Genomic DNA, 15,703 nt, shown 5'->3' with positions numbered 1-15,703 from the left:
AGACCGGACTGCCGAATTTATCAAAAATATTCAGAAGTTTTTGGGTGTTTTCCGGTGATTAATGGATGCAGATAAGGTTGATGAATGAGGAAGAACAAGGGGGAGAGAGAGAGGAGCAGTTGAGGATGCAGTTAATTAAGAGAGTAGCAGTCAGCAGTGGTAGGGAAAGGTTAAGGCTCCCAAAAGCAAAATAAGGGCAAATTAGTAAAGTCGTGCTAACGGAGACTTAACGTCCGTTAAGTGTAAGGGTAGTTAGGGTATTAAGTCATTTGTGAGGGGCATTTGGTGAATTTCTGAAAGTCGAGGGGCATTTGGTGAATTTCGTGAAAATTGAGGGGTATTTCATGAAAAATCCGTTTAAAATAAACAAAAAGAAACCGCTTTTCCTTGACCAAACATAACAAAATTTCCATTCTTGTGTGGATAATTGGATTTAATCATATAATAGAGGTGTGCCGGACTGGACTTTATCCATTCTGCAAGATCTAGATTAATTGGTTAACAACTTTTTATTTTTTCAATCTTTCTCCATCATATATGCAGGCAGAGAATCTAGTATAAAAAGAGGGGCAACATCACAAACTTTGCTTCAAAGTTCAAACTCCATTTTTTAACCCCAAAAAAAACCATCAAAAAAAAAAAAGAAGCAAAAGGAGAAGAAGAAGCAAGAATGAAGGGAGAAGAGAGAGATACAGAGGCAGGAATTCCATTTCTGCAGGATATTCAATCACCAGTTGATGCATCTGCTAAAAAAGGAGCAACCCTTGCAAGTGCAGTTTTCAACATATCAACCACCATGATTGGTGCAGGAATCATGTCAATCCCTGCAACTTTTAAGGTTTTGGGTGTTTTTCCAGCTTTGTTTGTTCTTGTTGTTGTTGCTATTATGGGAGATGTTACTGGAGAGTTCATGTTAAGGTATACTCATTCTGGAAAGTCAACTACTTATGCTGGTTTAATGGGAGAATCTTTTGGAAGACTTGGCTCTCTTGCTTTGCAAATTTGTGTTATGATTACTAGTTTTGGGTGCCTCATCATCTACCTCATAATTATGGGTAAGTTGGATTTTTTTCTTCTTCCTTTCTTTCTGGTTTCTTATATCATCAGTTTCTAGATTATCAATTTGTTGTATGTTTGTAAGTTTATTTGAATCTGTAGTTGAAAACTGATGAACTTGGTTAATCACTAGGGATGCAAATTGCATAAAAAACAATTTTTTGATTTTTTTTAGGGTTTCCAACCCCATGTTATCAAGCACCCGAATCGAATCATAAATGTAAATATCATGTTGCTCAAATGAACTCTTAATTTTACTACCTCAAGCACCTGTAGGGAACCAAATATGGAGTACATGATTTGTAAATTAGCCGAGTTTGACACTTGGATATGTAGGGGTCTGATATGAGCTCAAGTCCATTGAATTCCTAACCAAGACTTGATTTGGAACCTGTTTATAACATACGGAGTATTACTCTTGTGAATTGTGATAGTTGTGACTCTTCATGAACCAATAACATGAGATTGGCAGATTTCTTAGCTATCCTGACTGGTTTTCTAATTTCAATTTATTGGAGTACAGTTCTTGTATCAATGCTTGAACTATTAGGCTACAAGTAGTGCGTGTGGTGCTTATATGGATATTATAACCATCATAATCCGATTAATTACGGAGTTTTGAGGGTGAAGTGAATTTGTAGTTAATTTTCATTCAACTTGCCTAGTTTTTGATGGTTTGTGGGCAAGGAGGTCCATGTCTGTCTCTGTTTGATTGTACTGAACTGTGTGGTCGTCCTAGAGTTAATCCACTTTTTTTCATGAGCCTGCCAAACATGGGGTAAAAGGAGCCAAAGAAACACTTCGTCCAACTGTATATGAGTTCTGCTCTTTTGGGACATTTCATAGAGTTGAAAATAAAGTTAGAATTTTGAATGTAAATTTTAATGCAACTGTATAACAAAAAAACTTCCTTAATCTCGAATGCTAATGGCGTGTTCTCATAACCAATGATAGTTTTGTGGTTGTGGCCGAATAAGTTGCCATCCCCTGAAACTGTAGGATTTCAGTTTTACATGTGACTAACTCCCAATTATTTTTTGTTTCGTTTTGTTTCAGGGGACGTGCTTTCAGGAACCATGTCTGGGAACACCATACACACTGGACTACTACAAGAATGGTTTGGGTTTTACTGGTGGACTTCGCGTGCCTTTGCAATTCTCTTTGTTCTGCTTCTTGTTATCCTCCCATTGGTGTTGTTTCGTCGTGTAGGTCAGTACTTCAAATTTTCCAAGGCTCCTCAATTAGCGATGAGGATTAAATCTTTGATGCTTTCTTATGATTTTTTGTGTTTTTACTTATTTCAAATACTTACCATCTTCATATTTTGCTGATTCAGATTCACTTAGGCACACTTCATTATTAGCCATTATCCTTGCCTTGGTGTTTGTTGTCATATCCTTAGTAATGGCAATAGAAGCACTGTTGGAAGGAAAATCACAAAATCTGAGGCTAATGCCGGATTTTTCCATTCAAGGATCTGTCCTCAGCCTTTTTACCACCATCCCAGTTTTTATGACTGCTTTTGGATACCAAATCAATGGTAAGGATGTTGAACTCTATGCTATGACGTTGTTAAGATTGTAGTTTTCTTATTTGCTCCTGGTTCTATACTGGGTCTTTCTGCTATCAGGTTTTTAGTTTTCTAGTTAATAACATATGTTTTGATCTCTTCTTGTTCTATACGCTACTGACAGAACACAATTTACCAAATTAGATTATTGTTTAATTCTTAATAATACATAGGCTTAATTCTAGAATATGATGGGCACGAGTTTCTGATCAACTTGAGGCTGTGTTCACATTTATATTACAGAACAATAATTCTTGTTAAAGAAGTTGCTGCCAGCATTGTTATTGATTGATTTTACAAATTCTTGCAGTTCACCCAATTAGGGCGGAGCTTGGAGAGCCTTCTGACATGAGGTTGGCTATCAGGATATCGCTCGTTATTTGTACTATATTTTATTTTTCCATTGGGTTCTCCGGTTATCTATTATTTGGGAATTCTATTGACGCGGACATGCTGGTGAACTTTGACCAGATTGGTCATGGTACTATGGTTGGTTTAGTAATCAACGGAATTGTTCGATTAAGTTATGCAGTTCATCTGATGCTGGTGTTTCCTTTAATAAATTACTGCTTGAGAGCCAATATAGATGAACTCCTTTTTCACAACAAGCCTGACTTAGACAAAGACACTACAAGGTTCCTATGCATCACATTTATACCACTAGCCCTTGCATATGGAATTGCAATCGCCATACCAAGCATTTGGTATTGCTTCCAACTACTGGGTTCCACAACTGTTGTTTGCCTCATCCTCATATTTCCGTCCTCTATTATTCTAAGGTACCTTTCATTTACCAATAAAATCACCTGGTTCAGATGCTGAATAAATATATAATGTTTTTTTTTACAACTTTTTGATGGAAAATAAATGCTCTTTGTTGGTAAAAAATGACAGGGATGTTCATGGGATTTCTTCAGCATGGGACAAGATAGTTGCAGCAATGCTTATACTCGCCGCGCTGTTTGCCAGCGTAATAGCTATATGGACAAATGTGTCCCCTCCTGCAGGGAGTACAGCTTAGTTGATTCATGACATCTTTACCCACATTTTATCGGGTTTTATAGTTGTCATCATTCATGCACTTGAGTTGAAGCCGTAGTTTGTTGATCAGATGATGGATTGACTTTCTCCTCTCCCAGAGTACCAGGCAAGTCCAAATTCAGAATTCATCTTGTGGTGGCTGAACCAACCAATGTATATTCTTGCTGTAAATGTCTTTTTTTTTTTTTTTTTTTTTTTGTTTCTGGGTCATGTTTAACTAAGAGCTGGTCCAGGGCTCCAGGCCTCTTTGATTGAAGCTTCTTGGAGGGTGCTTGTTTCTTTTGTCGAACCTAAAACTGAATGTATATAAAGTGATCACAACTGGCTTGTAAGGTGGATTGACAATCCAATGTGTTGTTTAGTTTTGTAAGGTTTAATGTTACTCTGTTTACAGTATGTACTACTGTAAATTGTATTTTACTTACAGAAAAATGATATCAGTGGCTTAAGTTCTTTGGCTCATAAAAGAAATCTAAGAAAAAAATGATTTCAGTTTATGCTGACATTCTGTTGGGACATTGCATTTGACCACTCGGTTGTGTACTGGAGTACTAGACTTGTAGTGGGGTTCAGCCTGGCTACAACTACAAGGGTCGATTCATATTGTGATCAGATATTCAGATGTGGATAAAAATCGTGCGGATCAGATATGTGGTTTCACAAATTCTTATTTACAATGGGTGTACAATAAATATTGTATACCGGAGTAAAAGTTAACTCAAAATGCTTAAAAGTTAAGCTTATATATGTAAAAGTTATGTATTTTTTAGTGATAATTTTTTTAATTTTAGTAAAACTTATTTCTTTAAAATGACAAATAATGTATAAAATTAATCATTTAACCTTTTAAAAAGTTTATCTGTCAACTTTTTTATTATTAATATAAAAGTTAATCAAAACTAGGTTAAAGTTACAAAAAATTGGGTAAAAGTTATCTTGGTGTACAATAAATTTATTGTACACCTAGTGCGCGCAAGACCTTTTGCTTGCTTGTCTTCTGTTAGCCCAACAAATAAGTAAATAGCAGCCTGGCCCAATATGCCAAAACATGAACCAGTTCTCATGATTTGTTTTAAGGAAAATTCGTCAGAAAAGACCTTTTATAGTCCAAAAATTGTGACAAAAGACCTTTTAAAAAGAACGTTGTAAGAAAGGGCCTAATTCAAGTTTTTTTTTGTTGTGAATAACGACTAAAACCCATTTTCCGGTGGTCACCGCTAATTTTCCGGCGTTGACTGGTCCGTGGCGACACATGACTCATTTTTAACATTTTTTCTTAAACAAATTCCCTCCAAATTCCCCCCCTTATTTCCCCAATTAACTCACTCGTCTTTTTAAAAAACAAACTTAAATTTTCTCTCTCATCTAGCCTCTTGTTTTTTTGCCATTTTCTTCCTTCCTTTTTTCTCAAATTTTTTTTCCTGCAGTTTAAACCAACAAAATTCGCGCAATCCCTTTTGCTTGTCGATCCTTTTCGTACAAGGTAACACGAAAAACCCTATTCTTTTACTCAAATTTCTCCAAATTTGTAACTCTTGAGATTAGAGTTCTTGAGCTAATTAATTTGTGGGAGTTTGGGTCAAAGCTTATTGTAGTAACATGTTAACTCTTGTTTTACGTTATTGATGCAACAATAATGTTGTTATTTCTGATTGTTCTGGGAAATGCTTTTGGCTTGAGCTACATCAATTTACTGGAAAACAGATGGAAGGTACTCGAACCTGCAAACAACATACAGGAATTCATTGTCAAGTTGCCTTGTTGGTTGAACTATTACTAGGGATGGATGTCAGTGGGGCGGGTTTTATAGGAGACCCGCCCTGCATCCGTCCCAAGTAGGCGGGGATGGAGGAAGATTTGGCGGGTGATGGGGCGGGAATGGGTATAAAAATCATATCCGCCATGGGTGATGGGGCGGATGTGGATTTTATGTTGGACCCGCCCCATCCCCACCCGCCCCGCTTGATACTCGTCAACCTTATCCGAATATCATTCCCTACGTGAATTGAAAATTTTAAAGAACATAAAAAGTTGAACAATTTTTTTATGCGTTTGGATTGGTTTGTAGTATGTGATATTATGAATTAAGGCAAGACTTTTAATTTTATGTGTTTGATTTTTTTTTTTTGTTATGGAAATTACTTTTTTCCATAATGTTGGCAAAATAAGAAAAACAAGGTGGGTATTGACGCGGATATGGGGCGGGGATGAGATGGGGATGGATACCCAGATGGATGGTGGGGCGGGGATGGATTTTAGTTTGTACCCGTTGGGGCGGGGATGGGGATGAATTTTGTACCCGCCATGGGTGATGGGGCGGGAATGGGGATGGAAATTTTAGGTGGGGATGGGGATGGGGATGGAGGGACATACATCCGCATCCATCACACCCCATTGACATCCCTAACTACTACAATGAGTTGAAAGATAATGTTGACACCTTGTTGCAGAGAAGAAAAAGATTGAACAACAAAGCTCGAGACATAGAATTAGATGCCTCAGCGGCTGAGCACCGAACCTCTCAACCAAGTAGGACCGAAGTGAGAAATAAGTTGGAGATGTGAGAAATGAAGATAACCAAGTCTTGGAGATATTAAACTAAGTGTTTTTTTTTGTTTTTTTAAAGATGAGTGAGTTAATTGGGGGAAATAAGCGGGAAATTTGGAGGGAATTTGTTTTTTAAAAAATGTTAAAAACGAGTTACGTGTCGGCCACGGATCAATCAACGCCGGAAAATTGGCGTTGACCACTAGATAATAGGTTTTGGTCCTTACTCACAACAAAAAAACTTGAATAAAATCCTTTCCCACAACTTTTTTTTGAAAGGTCATTTGTCACAATTTTTGGACTATAAAAGATCATTTCTGACAATTTTTCCTTGTTTTAAAGAAAATTTGCCAATTAATACCTAATTTGTTAGGAAGTTTTTCAATACTCCATATTACTTAACTTTTCTAACAATTGTTGTCAATTGCTACACTAGTCAATATTTCGATTAATTAGTCCACTAAAGACATCATAATTAGTCCTTAATTAAATATTAATCACTTTAATTCAGCAATACAAATTAATACGTCAAAATTACTTACGGAGTATTTATTTTTAAAAGTTTCCGACATTACAAAAAATAATTGGGATTTAACTTTGGGAATTTTTTTCGCAATTATGATTTGGTTCCCCCCCCACCCCCCCCCCCCCCCCCAAAATTACCCAATTTTTTAAAAAAATCCAAAAAGATCGATCCTGGAAAAAATTTGAGAATTTTTTAAATATATTTTTGTTTTTTTATTTTATTTTTTGGGTAATTTAGGGTGATTTTTGGATTTAATTTGTTATTAAATAATTAAAATGATTAAATCATAAATAAATGTTAATAATGATGTTATTAGTGGACTAATTTTACTAAAGTAGTAATTGAGATCAATCAATACCTAGTATTTAAAAAGGAAGACCATGGTTTATTAGATGACATGTGTCATCCTATCTTTCCTCCATTAATTTGTTATTTTTTTTCAATTTTTCCTTTTGTTGTTTGTTTCACAAATTATTTTACAGCTTTAACACCCCAATTCATCTTCCTCATTCAAAATCAATTCACCATTTAACCCCATCTAACTTTTTCCACCCCATCTCCCTCATTAACACTCGATATTAAGCCACCATCTAATTTGTATATTTTTTTCAACTTTCAACCCACTGAAATCACAATCCCTCAACAAAATTAACACTTTAAAAGATCGATTAACAACCATTAAATAATTACCCGTTCATTGAACGGGCTCATAAGCTAGTTGTTAGAAAAGTAGGTAGTAATTGACAATTTTTAAAAATTTAGATAGTAATTGACAAAATAGATAGTAATTGACAAACTTGTTCCATCTGAAGAAATCCCATGAACATCCCTGTCAATTTTTATGATTCTTAAGAATCTATAGGGAGAGTCCGAGTCTACAAAAATTGGGCCATTATCCTACCCTATCTGGTACATCATATCCATACCCTACCATTACGCTGTAGGGTCTTAAAAATTAAGACCCCAGACCCTAATTTAAGATAGAGTTTGACATGGTCCGTGTAGGATGCTAAACCTGCTGTCAATCCTGTAATCCCTAGACGCAACCTTTTCTATTAAACAATCTGCCACTATACCTACTTTTCTATTAAACAATAATAGATAAGCATACAATAACTTATCGCATAAAATTTCGTGAAAAGCTTAGTGCGACGATTAAATTGGGACGGAGGATTTATCACTATTCTATGAGCAAAAGGTATTGCACACAGAAGATGTACAATTAATTTATTGTTAGAGGAGTAGATGTGATTCTGTGGATTGTTTTAGGGTCGTTATTTTTATATTGTATATTTTTTAACAAAATTTGAGCATGTTTATATTTGGGTCTGGGTATGGTATGAGTCTTGAGAGTTTATGGGTAGAGTTCGGGTCTAAAAAATTGGATCCTTAGGCCCTGTTTAGTTCACCTTATTTCTCTTGATCTGATCTGATCTGGTCTGAGCTTATTTTTTCTGATCTGATCTGAACTTATTTTTTCTGATCTGATCTGAACTTATTTTTTCGATCTAATCTGGTCTAATTCTTCATAATTATGTTTAAACAAAAATCTACATTTATTAATATTAAACGACTTACGTGTAAAATAAATATTACACAAATTTATAATATTGTTATTATTTATTTGACTTTGCTCATGATTTAACTATTCCTTATATTAGATAGACTTATACATGATCTAGATAGATCGGTTATGATCTAGACATATAAGTTCTGATTTGTATATGATCTATACAAATCGGTTCTGATCTAGACATGATTTGTACAGATCAGTTCTGATCTGGACATGATGTGTACATATCAGTTCTGTTTTGGACATGATCTGTATAGATAAGTTTTGATCTGGACATGATCTGTACAGTTCAGTTTTGATCTGGACACGATCTGTACAGTTCAGTTCTGATCTGGACATGATCTGTACAGATCAGTTATGATCTGGTCATGATCTGTACAGACCAGTTCTGATCTTGTCATAATCTTTACAAATCAACTCTGATATGGACATGATCCTTGCAGATCAATTCTGATCTAAACATAATCTGTACATAGTCGATATCTAGACCAGTTATAATTTGGATGTGTCGATTATGATCTGGACATGATTTGTACAAATCGGTTTTGATCTGAACATATTGGTTCTGTAAGGATCGATTCTGATGTAGACAAGATCTTTGCAGATTGAACATTATCTAGACATGAACTGTACAAATCAGTTATGATATGGATACATAATGGTTATGATCTATAAAAATCACTTCTAATATGGACATGACCTGATCATATCGTTTATGATCTGGACTTAATGGTTTTAATTTGGACATGATGAATTTGAATGTTTTGTTAATGTTTTTTTTATGCCTTAATGAGTAGATTTTAATTGCACCGACAACAACATTATTTTATATTAAAGCAATAATAGTAATAAAATATTAAATATAATAACAATGATATAAACATATACCAATAATAATAATGATGATAATAATGATAAAATAATAATAATAATAATAAATAATAATAATAATAATAATAATAATAATAATAATAATAATAATAATAATAAAATTAAAAAAATAATAGTAATCTGGTCTGATTTGAACTTATTTTTTTTGATCTGATCCGATCTGTTCTGATTTAATCTGATTAAATCTAAAATAAGTAATAAGGTCCTGAATTAAGGTGAACTAAACAGGGCCTTATCCTATCCTACCCTATACATCATATCCATATCCTACCCTTACCCTATAGGATCTAAAAAATTAAGACTCATACCCTAATTTAAAGTAGAATCTGACATGAACCGTGTAGGGTGCTAAATCCGCCGTCAATCCTGCCATCCCTACACGCAACCTTACATTACACATTTATGCACATATTCTCATACCAAATCCTAGATACGTAATGAAATCGTCTTATTAATGATTAATTATCAAATTAGGATATTACAAAGTAGCTCACAAATAGTAGCCATTTTCAACCCTCCAAAGTCCAATCCAATCAATTGACAACATCGTGTTTCACATGGTACATTACCACGTCCAAGTACATTATCCTTTCTCTCCTCATTTTATCCCCCATGTGACGTCCAGATACACGCCCCACTACCAAATTTACCAAATGCCATTCACATATTTCTATTTCCCACCCCTTTTAAATCCTGCATAAGCCACACCAAGTCACCAAATCATCAACAACAACAAGGCGCGAGGGGCAAAAACGTAACTTCATCCACTTCGCCGGTAAAATGACTTCCGACGCCGGAGTTCCGCTACTACCGACGAATCGTGGGATCGAGAAAAGAAGAATTGGTGAAGAAGCGTCGGTTTCTGGAGCGGTTTTTAATGTGTCAACGAGCATTATAGGTGCCGGAATTATGTCAATTCCGGCGACGTTGAAGGTGCTCGGAGTTGTTCCGGCGTTTTTTCTCATTGTAATCGTCGCATTTTTGTCGGATTTATCTGTGAACTTATTACTTCGGTTTACATACTCCGGCGACCCGACGGCATTTCCCGGTGAAACAGCGACGTATGGCGGTGTTATGAGAGAGTCTTTTGGCTGGGTGGGAGCATTACTTGTTCGGCTGTCTGTGATTATCTCTAATTGGGGTTGCTTGATCGTTTATTTGATTATCTTAGGTATGTTTTTCTAATTAACTTTAATGTACTCCATTTTAATTTGTTGCTATACTTTTTGCATTCTTACACGTTCTTTTATGTTTTTTTTTTGTTTTTTTGTTTTTGAATCCGTGTTTTGATTTAGTGATTTTGGCTTAAATTATTTGCATATAATTTGAAATTAGATGAACTCAAGTACTAATGAGTGTACGGAAATACTCCGTAGCTTATACGGAGTACTCTTCTAGTATGACAATATGACAGTATGTTATACATAGCATGTACATAGGTAAAGCGTTATAGTGTATGTGTTGATACTAGATAGATCTCTCTATCTCTAGCCCGGGGCATTGATGTAAGTTCTTGTAGGAAATTCAAAAGAAAGGAGTTGAAAAGTAAAGGGAAAAATATCCATATCGATAAAATACCAACTTCATTCTTTATTGTATTATTTGATTGAAACCAGCTGGAATACTTGTTTGACATAATTATTTTCTCTTAGATGTTTTGCATGGAAAATCATTTTTCTTTGTTTAAACGAATCGTAGCGTAGGTGTTTTTACTTACTTGAGAATGTTTTTGGATGATTGTTATTGTTTGGGATTGTTTTATTAACATACTTTCAAATTGTTTAGGGCTTTAACAGATAACACATGTTAATTATTTTATCATACCAGTAAAGTTAAATAAGGAGTATGTTCCGTGTTAGATTGTCAACTTAACAACTAATGAACCATATATTAATACTTGTATGTATATAGTTTTACTCACTCTTGTGACTTGAAATGGAAGGAGTGGTATATCCGTATATGTAGTTGGCCTCGATGTCAAATAATTAACTTGGAAGTATTGGATTCTCAAATGAGGATACTCCTTTCTTAGAAGTTGGAACAATCTGTATATGACGTAAACTAGCATAAGAGTTTTGATTGGCTAATTGATAAGTTTTGCAATGGCATTCTGTTGTTCATTTTCTTTAGTGTTGGATATTCATATACGGAGTATTACAGACTTACAATAATACTTGGAATTTCTCTTAGATCAAACAAGTTCAGTTGAATTTGATGTTTTCCATGATTGATAATATGATTTGTGCATTTGTCCAATGGAAAACTTGTACTGTTATATACATGTGCATAAGAAGTTAGAGTATTTTGTTTGTTTCTTTTCTTTGTAATTGCTGTCATAAGAAACAAGTGCATAATATCCTATGCTCTTGATCCTGCAGGGGATGTTCTCTCTGGAAGCGAGCACGAGGAGTCCCTCCATTTGGGCGTTTTACAAGAGTGGTTTGGATCTCACTGGTGGAATGCTCGGCCTTATGCCCTTCTCTTTGTTGTCATCTTCATTCTTCTCCCTCTAGTCCTTTACCGGCGTGTTGGTAAGTTCAACTTCAGTCTTTTCTGCTGTTAACAGAACTTAGGTTTACGCTGTAGTAAGAATTTCTTGCTAAAATTGTGGAGATATTTTTCTGAAGAACAACAAAACATTTACTCCTGCTTAATAAATAGATTTATTTAAATACATATTTAAGTATGAGCTGAACTCCCTTTTCTTTTGCAAGCAGAATCCTTGAGTTTTTCCTCTGCAGTAGCTGTTTTCCTTGCTGTGGTGTTTGTTGGTATTAGCTTCGTCATGGCAATCTCCGCACTTTTTCAAGGAAAAACTCAGAAACCTAGACTGTTTCCTGACTTGGATAGTCAATCCTCATTCTTCAACCTCTTCACTGCTGCCCCAGTAATTGTGACGGCATTCACATTTCACTTCAATGGTGAGTGAAACATTTTCAACTATCATATTAACTAAGATTGGCTTAAATTACATTATGATGAAAACTTGTTCAGCACTTCAGCATTTCCATATAGAAATTTGTTTGATGAAAACTTAATCAATTTGAAGTTTTCTCTCCTGCCTTGAGAAACGAATGAAGGTTAACTCTTTATCATTGTAAATAACAAAGGTTGGAGCTTTAATTTTCCTGATACATCTTTTCTCTCGAAATTAGAAATCAAAATTGTGCAGAACTTGTTACTGCTGAGAAAACATATGCTTCTAATTGTTTTTCAGAAGATTTTAAGCAAATATTACTAATGCTAAATACTAGAAGAAAAATGAAATTATATTTTGACTTATACAGCATACATCTGAAACAATTATCTGTTTTTCTTTGCTTATAGTCCATCCGATAAGCTCAGAACTTGGCAAGCCATCTAAAATGAAAACAGCAACAAGAATTTCTCTCATACTTTGTGCTGTCATCTACTTCTCTGTTGGATTCTTCGGGTACCTTCTGTTTGGGGAGTCCATTGCATCCGACATACTTGTAAACTTTGACAGGTCTTCTGCGAGCCCTTTTCTGAATGATGTGGTACGATTAAGCTATGCTCTTCACCTTGTGCTAGTCTACCCTCTGCTTAACTTCTCTCTGAGGGGGAACATAGATGAACTCCTGTTCCCTAAGAAGCCTGTTTTGGCTAAAGATAACATCAGATTCATTTCTTTGACTTCAGTACTATTGGTCTTATCCTACTTAGCTGCAATTGCTATTCCAGATATATGGATTTTCTTTCAGTATGTTGGTTCGACTACTATTGTTTCAATAGCATTCATCTTCCCTGCTGCCATAACTTTAAGGTACACTCTCGTGTTATTCACTCTTTTTTCTTTAGCCAAACAAATTGTTGTTCCTTATTCATGTATATTTGACTGCTGTTTTCTCATGGCAGAGATGTTCGTGGTATATCTTCAACAAAAGATAAAGTTATTGCCATGATAATGATGATTTTGGCAGTAGTTACAAGTACGATTTCTATTGCGACTAATATTTCCAATGGAACCAAGTCTTAGAATTGCCCTCTTAACCCATGATTTTGGGGCTAGAATTGTATGCATTGAGTGTAGTTTGATTGTGATATGGAGTATGTGTTTCTAGTGTCGATGTATATGAAATGGGAATGCTGTAAAAGCGTCTGATCGAGCTATTCTTTTGTAGATGTATGTAAATCCATGGCCTTGTTCCATCTTGGAATTATGGCTTTGTCTATGTGTAATGCAACAGTATTGGTCAATCTGCAGGATATGAAAGGGCAATAGATTTTTGAATTTCTAGTTTTTTATTTTTTTTATTTTTTTTGTAGGATGAATTTCTAGTCACTTGACTAGTTCAATACTTCAATGTAAGGCTACATACATAGATGGACCTCCTCCTTGTTTGATTAGTTCAATCAATGTAACACTACATTTTACATATATGAAGGTGATTCTCACTATAATTAATGGAAGTCAGAATGACATTTGATGATGTTCGCGTTACTCCATACTACTTTCCCCCCTAAGTAGACAACCACCACAAAACTCAAGCTTTTTCAATGATAATTGAACCCTCTATCTCATGGTTAAGACTTAAGAGCTACCTCAATTTCATGGTCAAGAGCTATGGAGTAATTAAGAGCATTGTTAATGGTGTGCAAAATTTTTGCACTTGGGGAAAAATAAGGGGAAAATATCAAATTTAAGGGCTTAATGGTGTGCAAAATTTCGCACTTGGGGAGTGTAAAATCAAAAACCTTCTTGGCATGAGGATTTTTTAGATTTGGAGTGGGGAAATCCACCCAATCTAAATCCGCCACGTGGCATTCATAAAAGATTCATGTAACGATAATTTTTCAACGGGAATTTGTTTATATTTCTGATTCATAAAAAAATAAAATAAATTTACCATCATTCATAAAAATTCAAGATCTACAAATAGGCATCCATTTTGATATAATTTAACACAATATTTTTTTTCTCATTTCTCTCTCTAATTTGTTTATTTACAACTATATGTACAAAAAACTTAATTACTCATTTTCTAATTTTTTTATTATTTTTTATTATTGTTGTCATTAGAGAGAGAAGTAGGGGTAGGGAAGAGGGGTGAGGAGTTTTTTTTTGCTCATGGATAAGAGAGGGGTGGGGGATTTTTTTTTGCTAATGGGAAAAATAAAAAATGATGAGTGAGAAAGTGGGTAGAGAGAGAGAGATGGTGATTTTTTTTGCACATGGTTAACAATGGTCTAAGTTGTTGAGCTCCCACTCAGTGGCGGACCTTGAACAGTTTTACGAGGAGGGCAGGTAGAAAAAAATTAGGCAATATACTATGTAATTATACAATTATACACATTTTTTTTTTCCGGGGGCGTAACTAAAAATACACTACAAAATTTTCCGGCCCGGGGGTCTAGGGCCAGGCCCACGCCGCCCACCCCAGCATAAACAAAGATCTGCCCCTGCTCCCACTCGAGTCTTTTGTTACATCATACCATATTTGACAATCAACAACAATTTACGCATTTATAAATCTTTAACAAAGTATTTCATTCGTTTCAAAAAAATTGCAATACTTTGATTAGCACGTATGCCAAGACACAACTTTAACCTTAAATATCTCTAATCATACTCTTTCTTTTAAATCTTAAAATTTAATAGTATGAAAATATACAATGAAATCAATCCACCAACATTTTACTTATAACATTTGCTTTTAATAAATTAGTAAAAACTTACGGTCAAAGTTAGTAAATGAATACTGGCAAAAGTGAAAGTGTTGCAACTTTTTTTTGAAACGGAGGAAGTAATAATTTTTTTACGGATATTTCATGAAATGCCCCCGAGTTTTGCCATAATTCACCTAACGCCCATCAAGTTTCAATAATTCATAAAATACCCCTCACAATTTGTTTAAATACCCAACATACCCTTACTAATAACGGACCGTTAGTCTGCCGTTAGCCAAGTTTCCAATTCTCCCAAATGCCCCTATTCTGAAACTTATTTCACCAAATGCCCCTATTATGAAACTTATTTCACCAAATGCCCCAAACTTAAATATAGCTAATTTGATGTTTCAGCAACTAGTTTTTGTGTTTGAAAGGTAGCCGTTGGTCACGGTTGACTATAAAAGCCCCTTTGCTGAATGGTTCTTGTAAGTTAGATGTTATTTTGGTTTGCTTTGCTAATTTCATAAGATTTTTGTCATGAGTTTTCTTTCAAAATCATCATCCACACCCAATGAGTCCACATATATTAGAGTACCTGCCAAATTTTGTTATTGTGGTAGGAAATTTGTCATTCGAAGCTCTGATACAACACTCAATCCACAAAGGTTGTACTACAAGTGTGATCCTTAAAACAATCTGAGATGGTGCAAGGGAGTAGTTGAGCAAGAAAACAAGGGGCAACAACACGAAGGATATTGCGGGGGAAGCTTAGACGAAGGAGAAAGTATTGAAAACAGGCGAAACATTAAGATGCAAGAAGAATTGAAGCAAATGAAGAAGAAGCTAAAACAACAACAAAAAGTAGTCA

General features: G+C 34.9%; 2 protein-coding genes across 2 annotated transcripts; both read left to right on the top strand.

The window, feature by feature from the left end:
- Window positions 1-416: 416 nt before the first annotated feature.
- On the top strand, window positions 417-4,116 carry LOC110795166 (amino acid transporter AVT6C). The gene is made up of 5 exons (XM_022000150.2): window positions 417-1,055; window positions 2,113-2,265; window positions 2,393-2,596; window positions 2,937-3,405; window positions 3,521-4,116. The coding sequence occupies exons 1-5, from the start codon at window positions 671-673 to the stop codon at window positions 3,645-3,647; spliced, it is 1,338 nt and encodes a 445-aa protein (XP_021855842.1). The 5' UTR covers window positions 417-670; the 3' UTR covers window positions 3,648-4,116.
- Window positions 4,117-9,831: 5,715 nt separating this feature from the next.
- On the top strand, window positions 9,832-13,462 carry LOC110795167 (amino acid transporter AVT6C). The gene is made up of 5 exons (XM_022000151.2): window positions 9,832-10,375; window positions 11,583-11,735; window positions 11,922-12,125; window positions 12,532-12,988; window positions 13,081-13,462. The coding sequence occupies exons 1-5, from the start codon at window positions 9,985-9,987 to the stop codon at window positions 13,199-13,201; spliced, it is 1,326 nt and encodes a 441-aa protein (XP_021855843.1). The 5' UTR covers window positions 9,832-9,984; the 3' UTR covers window positions 13,202-13,462.
- Window positions 13,463-15,703: the final 2,241 nt, after the last annotated feature.

This window comes from Spinacia oleracea, chromosome 1 (genome assembly GCF_020520425.1).
Source record: "Spinacia oleracea cultivar Varoflay chromosome 1, BTI_SOV_V1, whole genome shotgun sequence".
NCBI lineage: Eukaryota > Viridiplantae > Streptophyta > Magnoliopsida > Caryophyllales > Amaranthaceae > Spinacia > Spinacia oleracea.
This window is presented reverse-complemented; position numbering and strand designations above follow the sequence as displayed.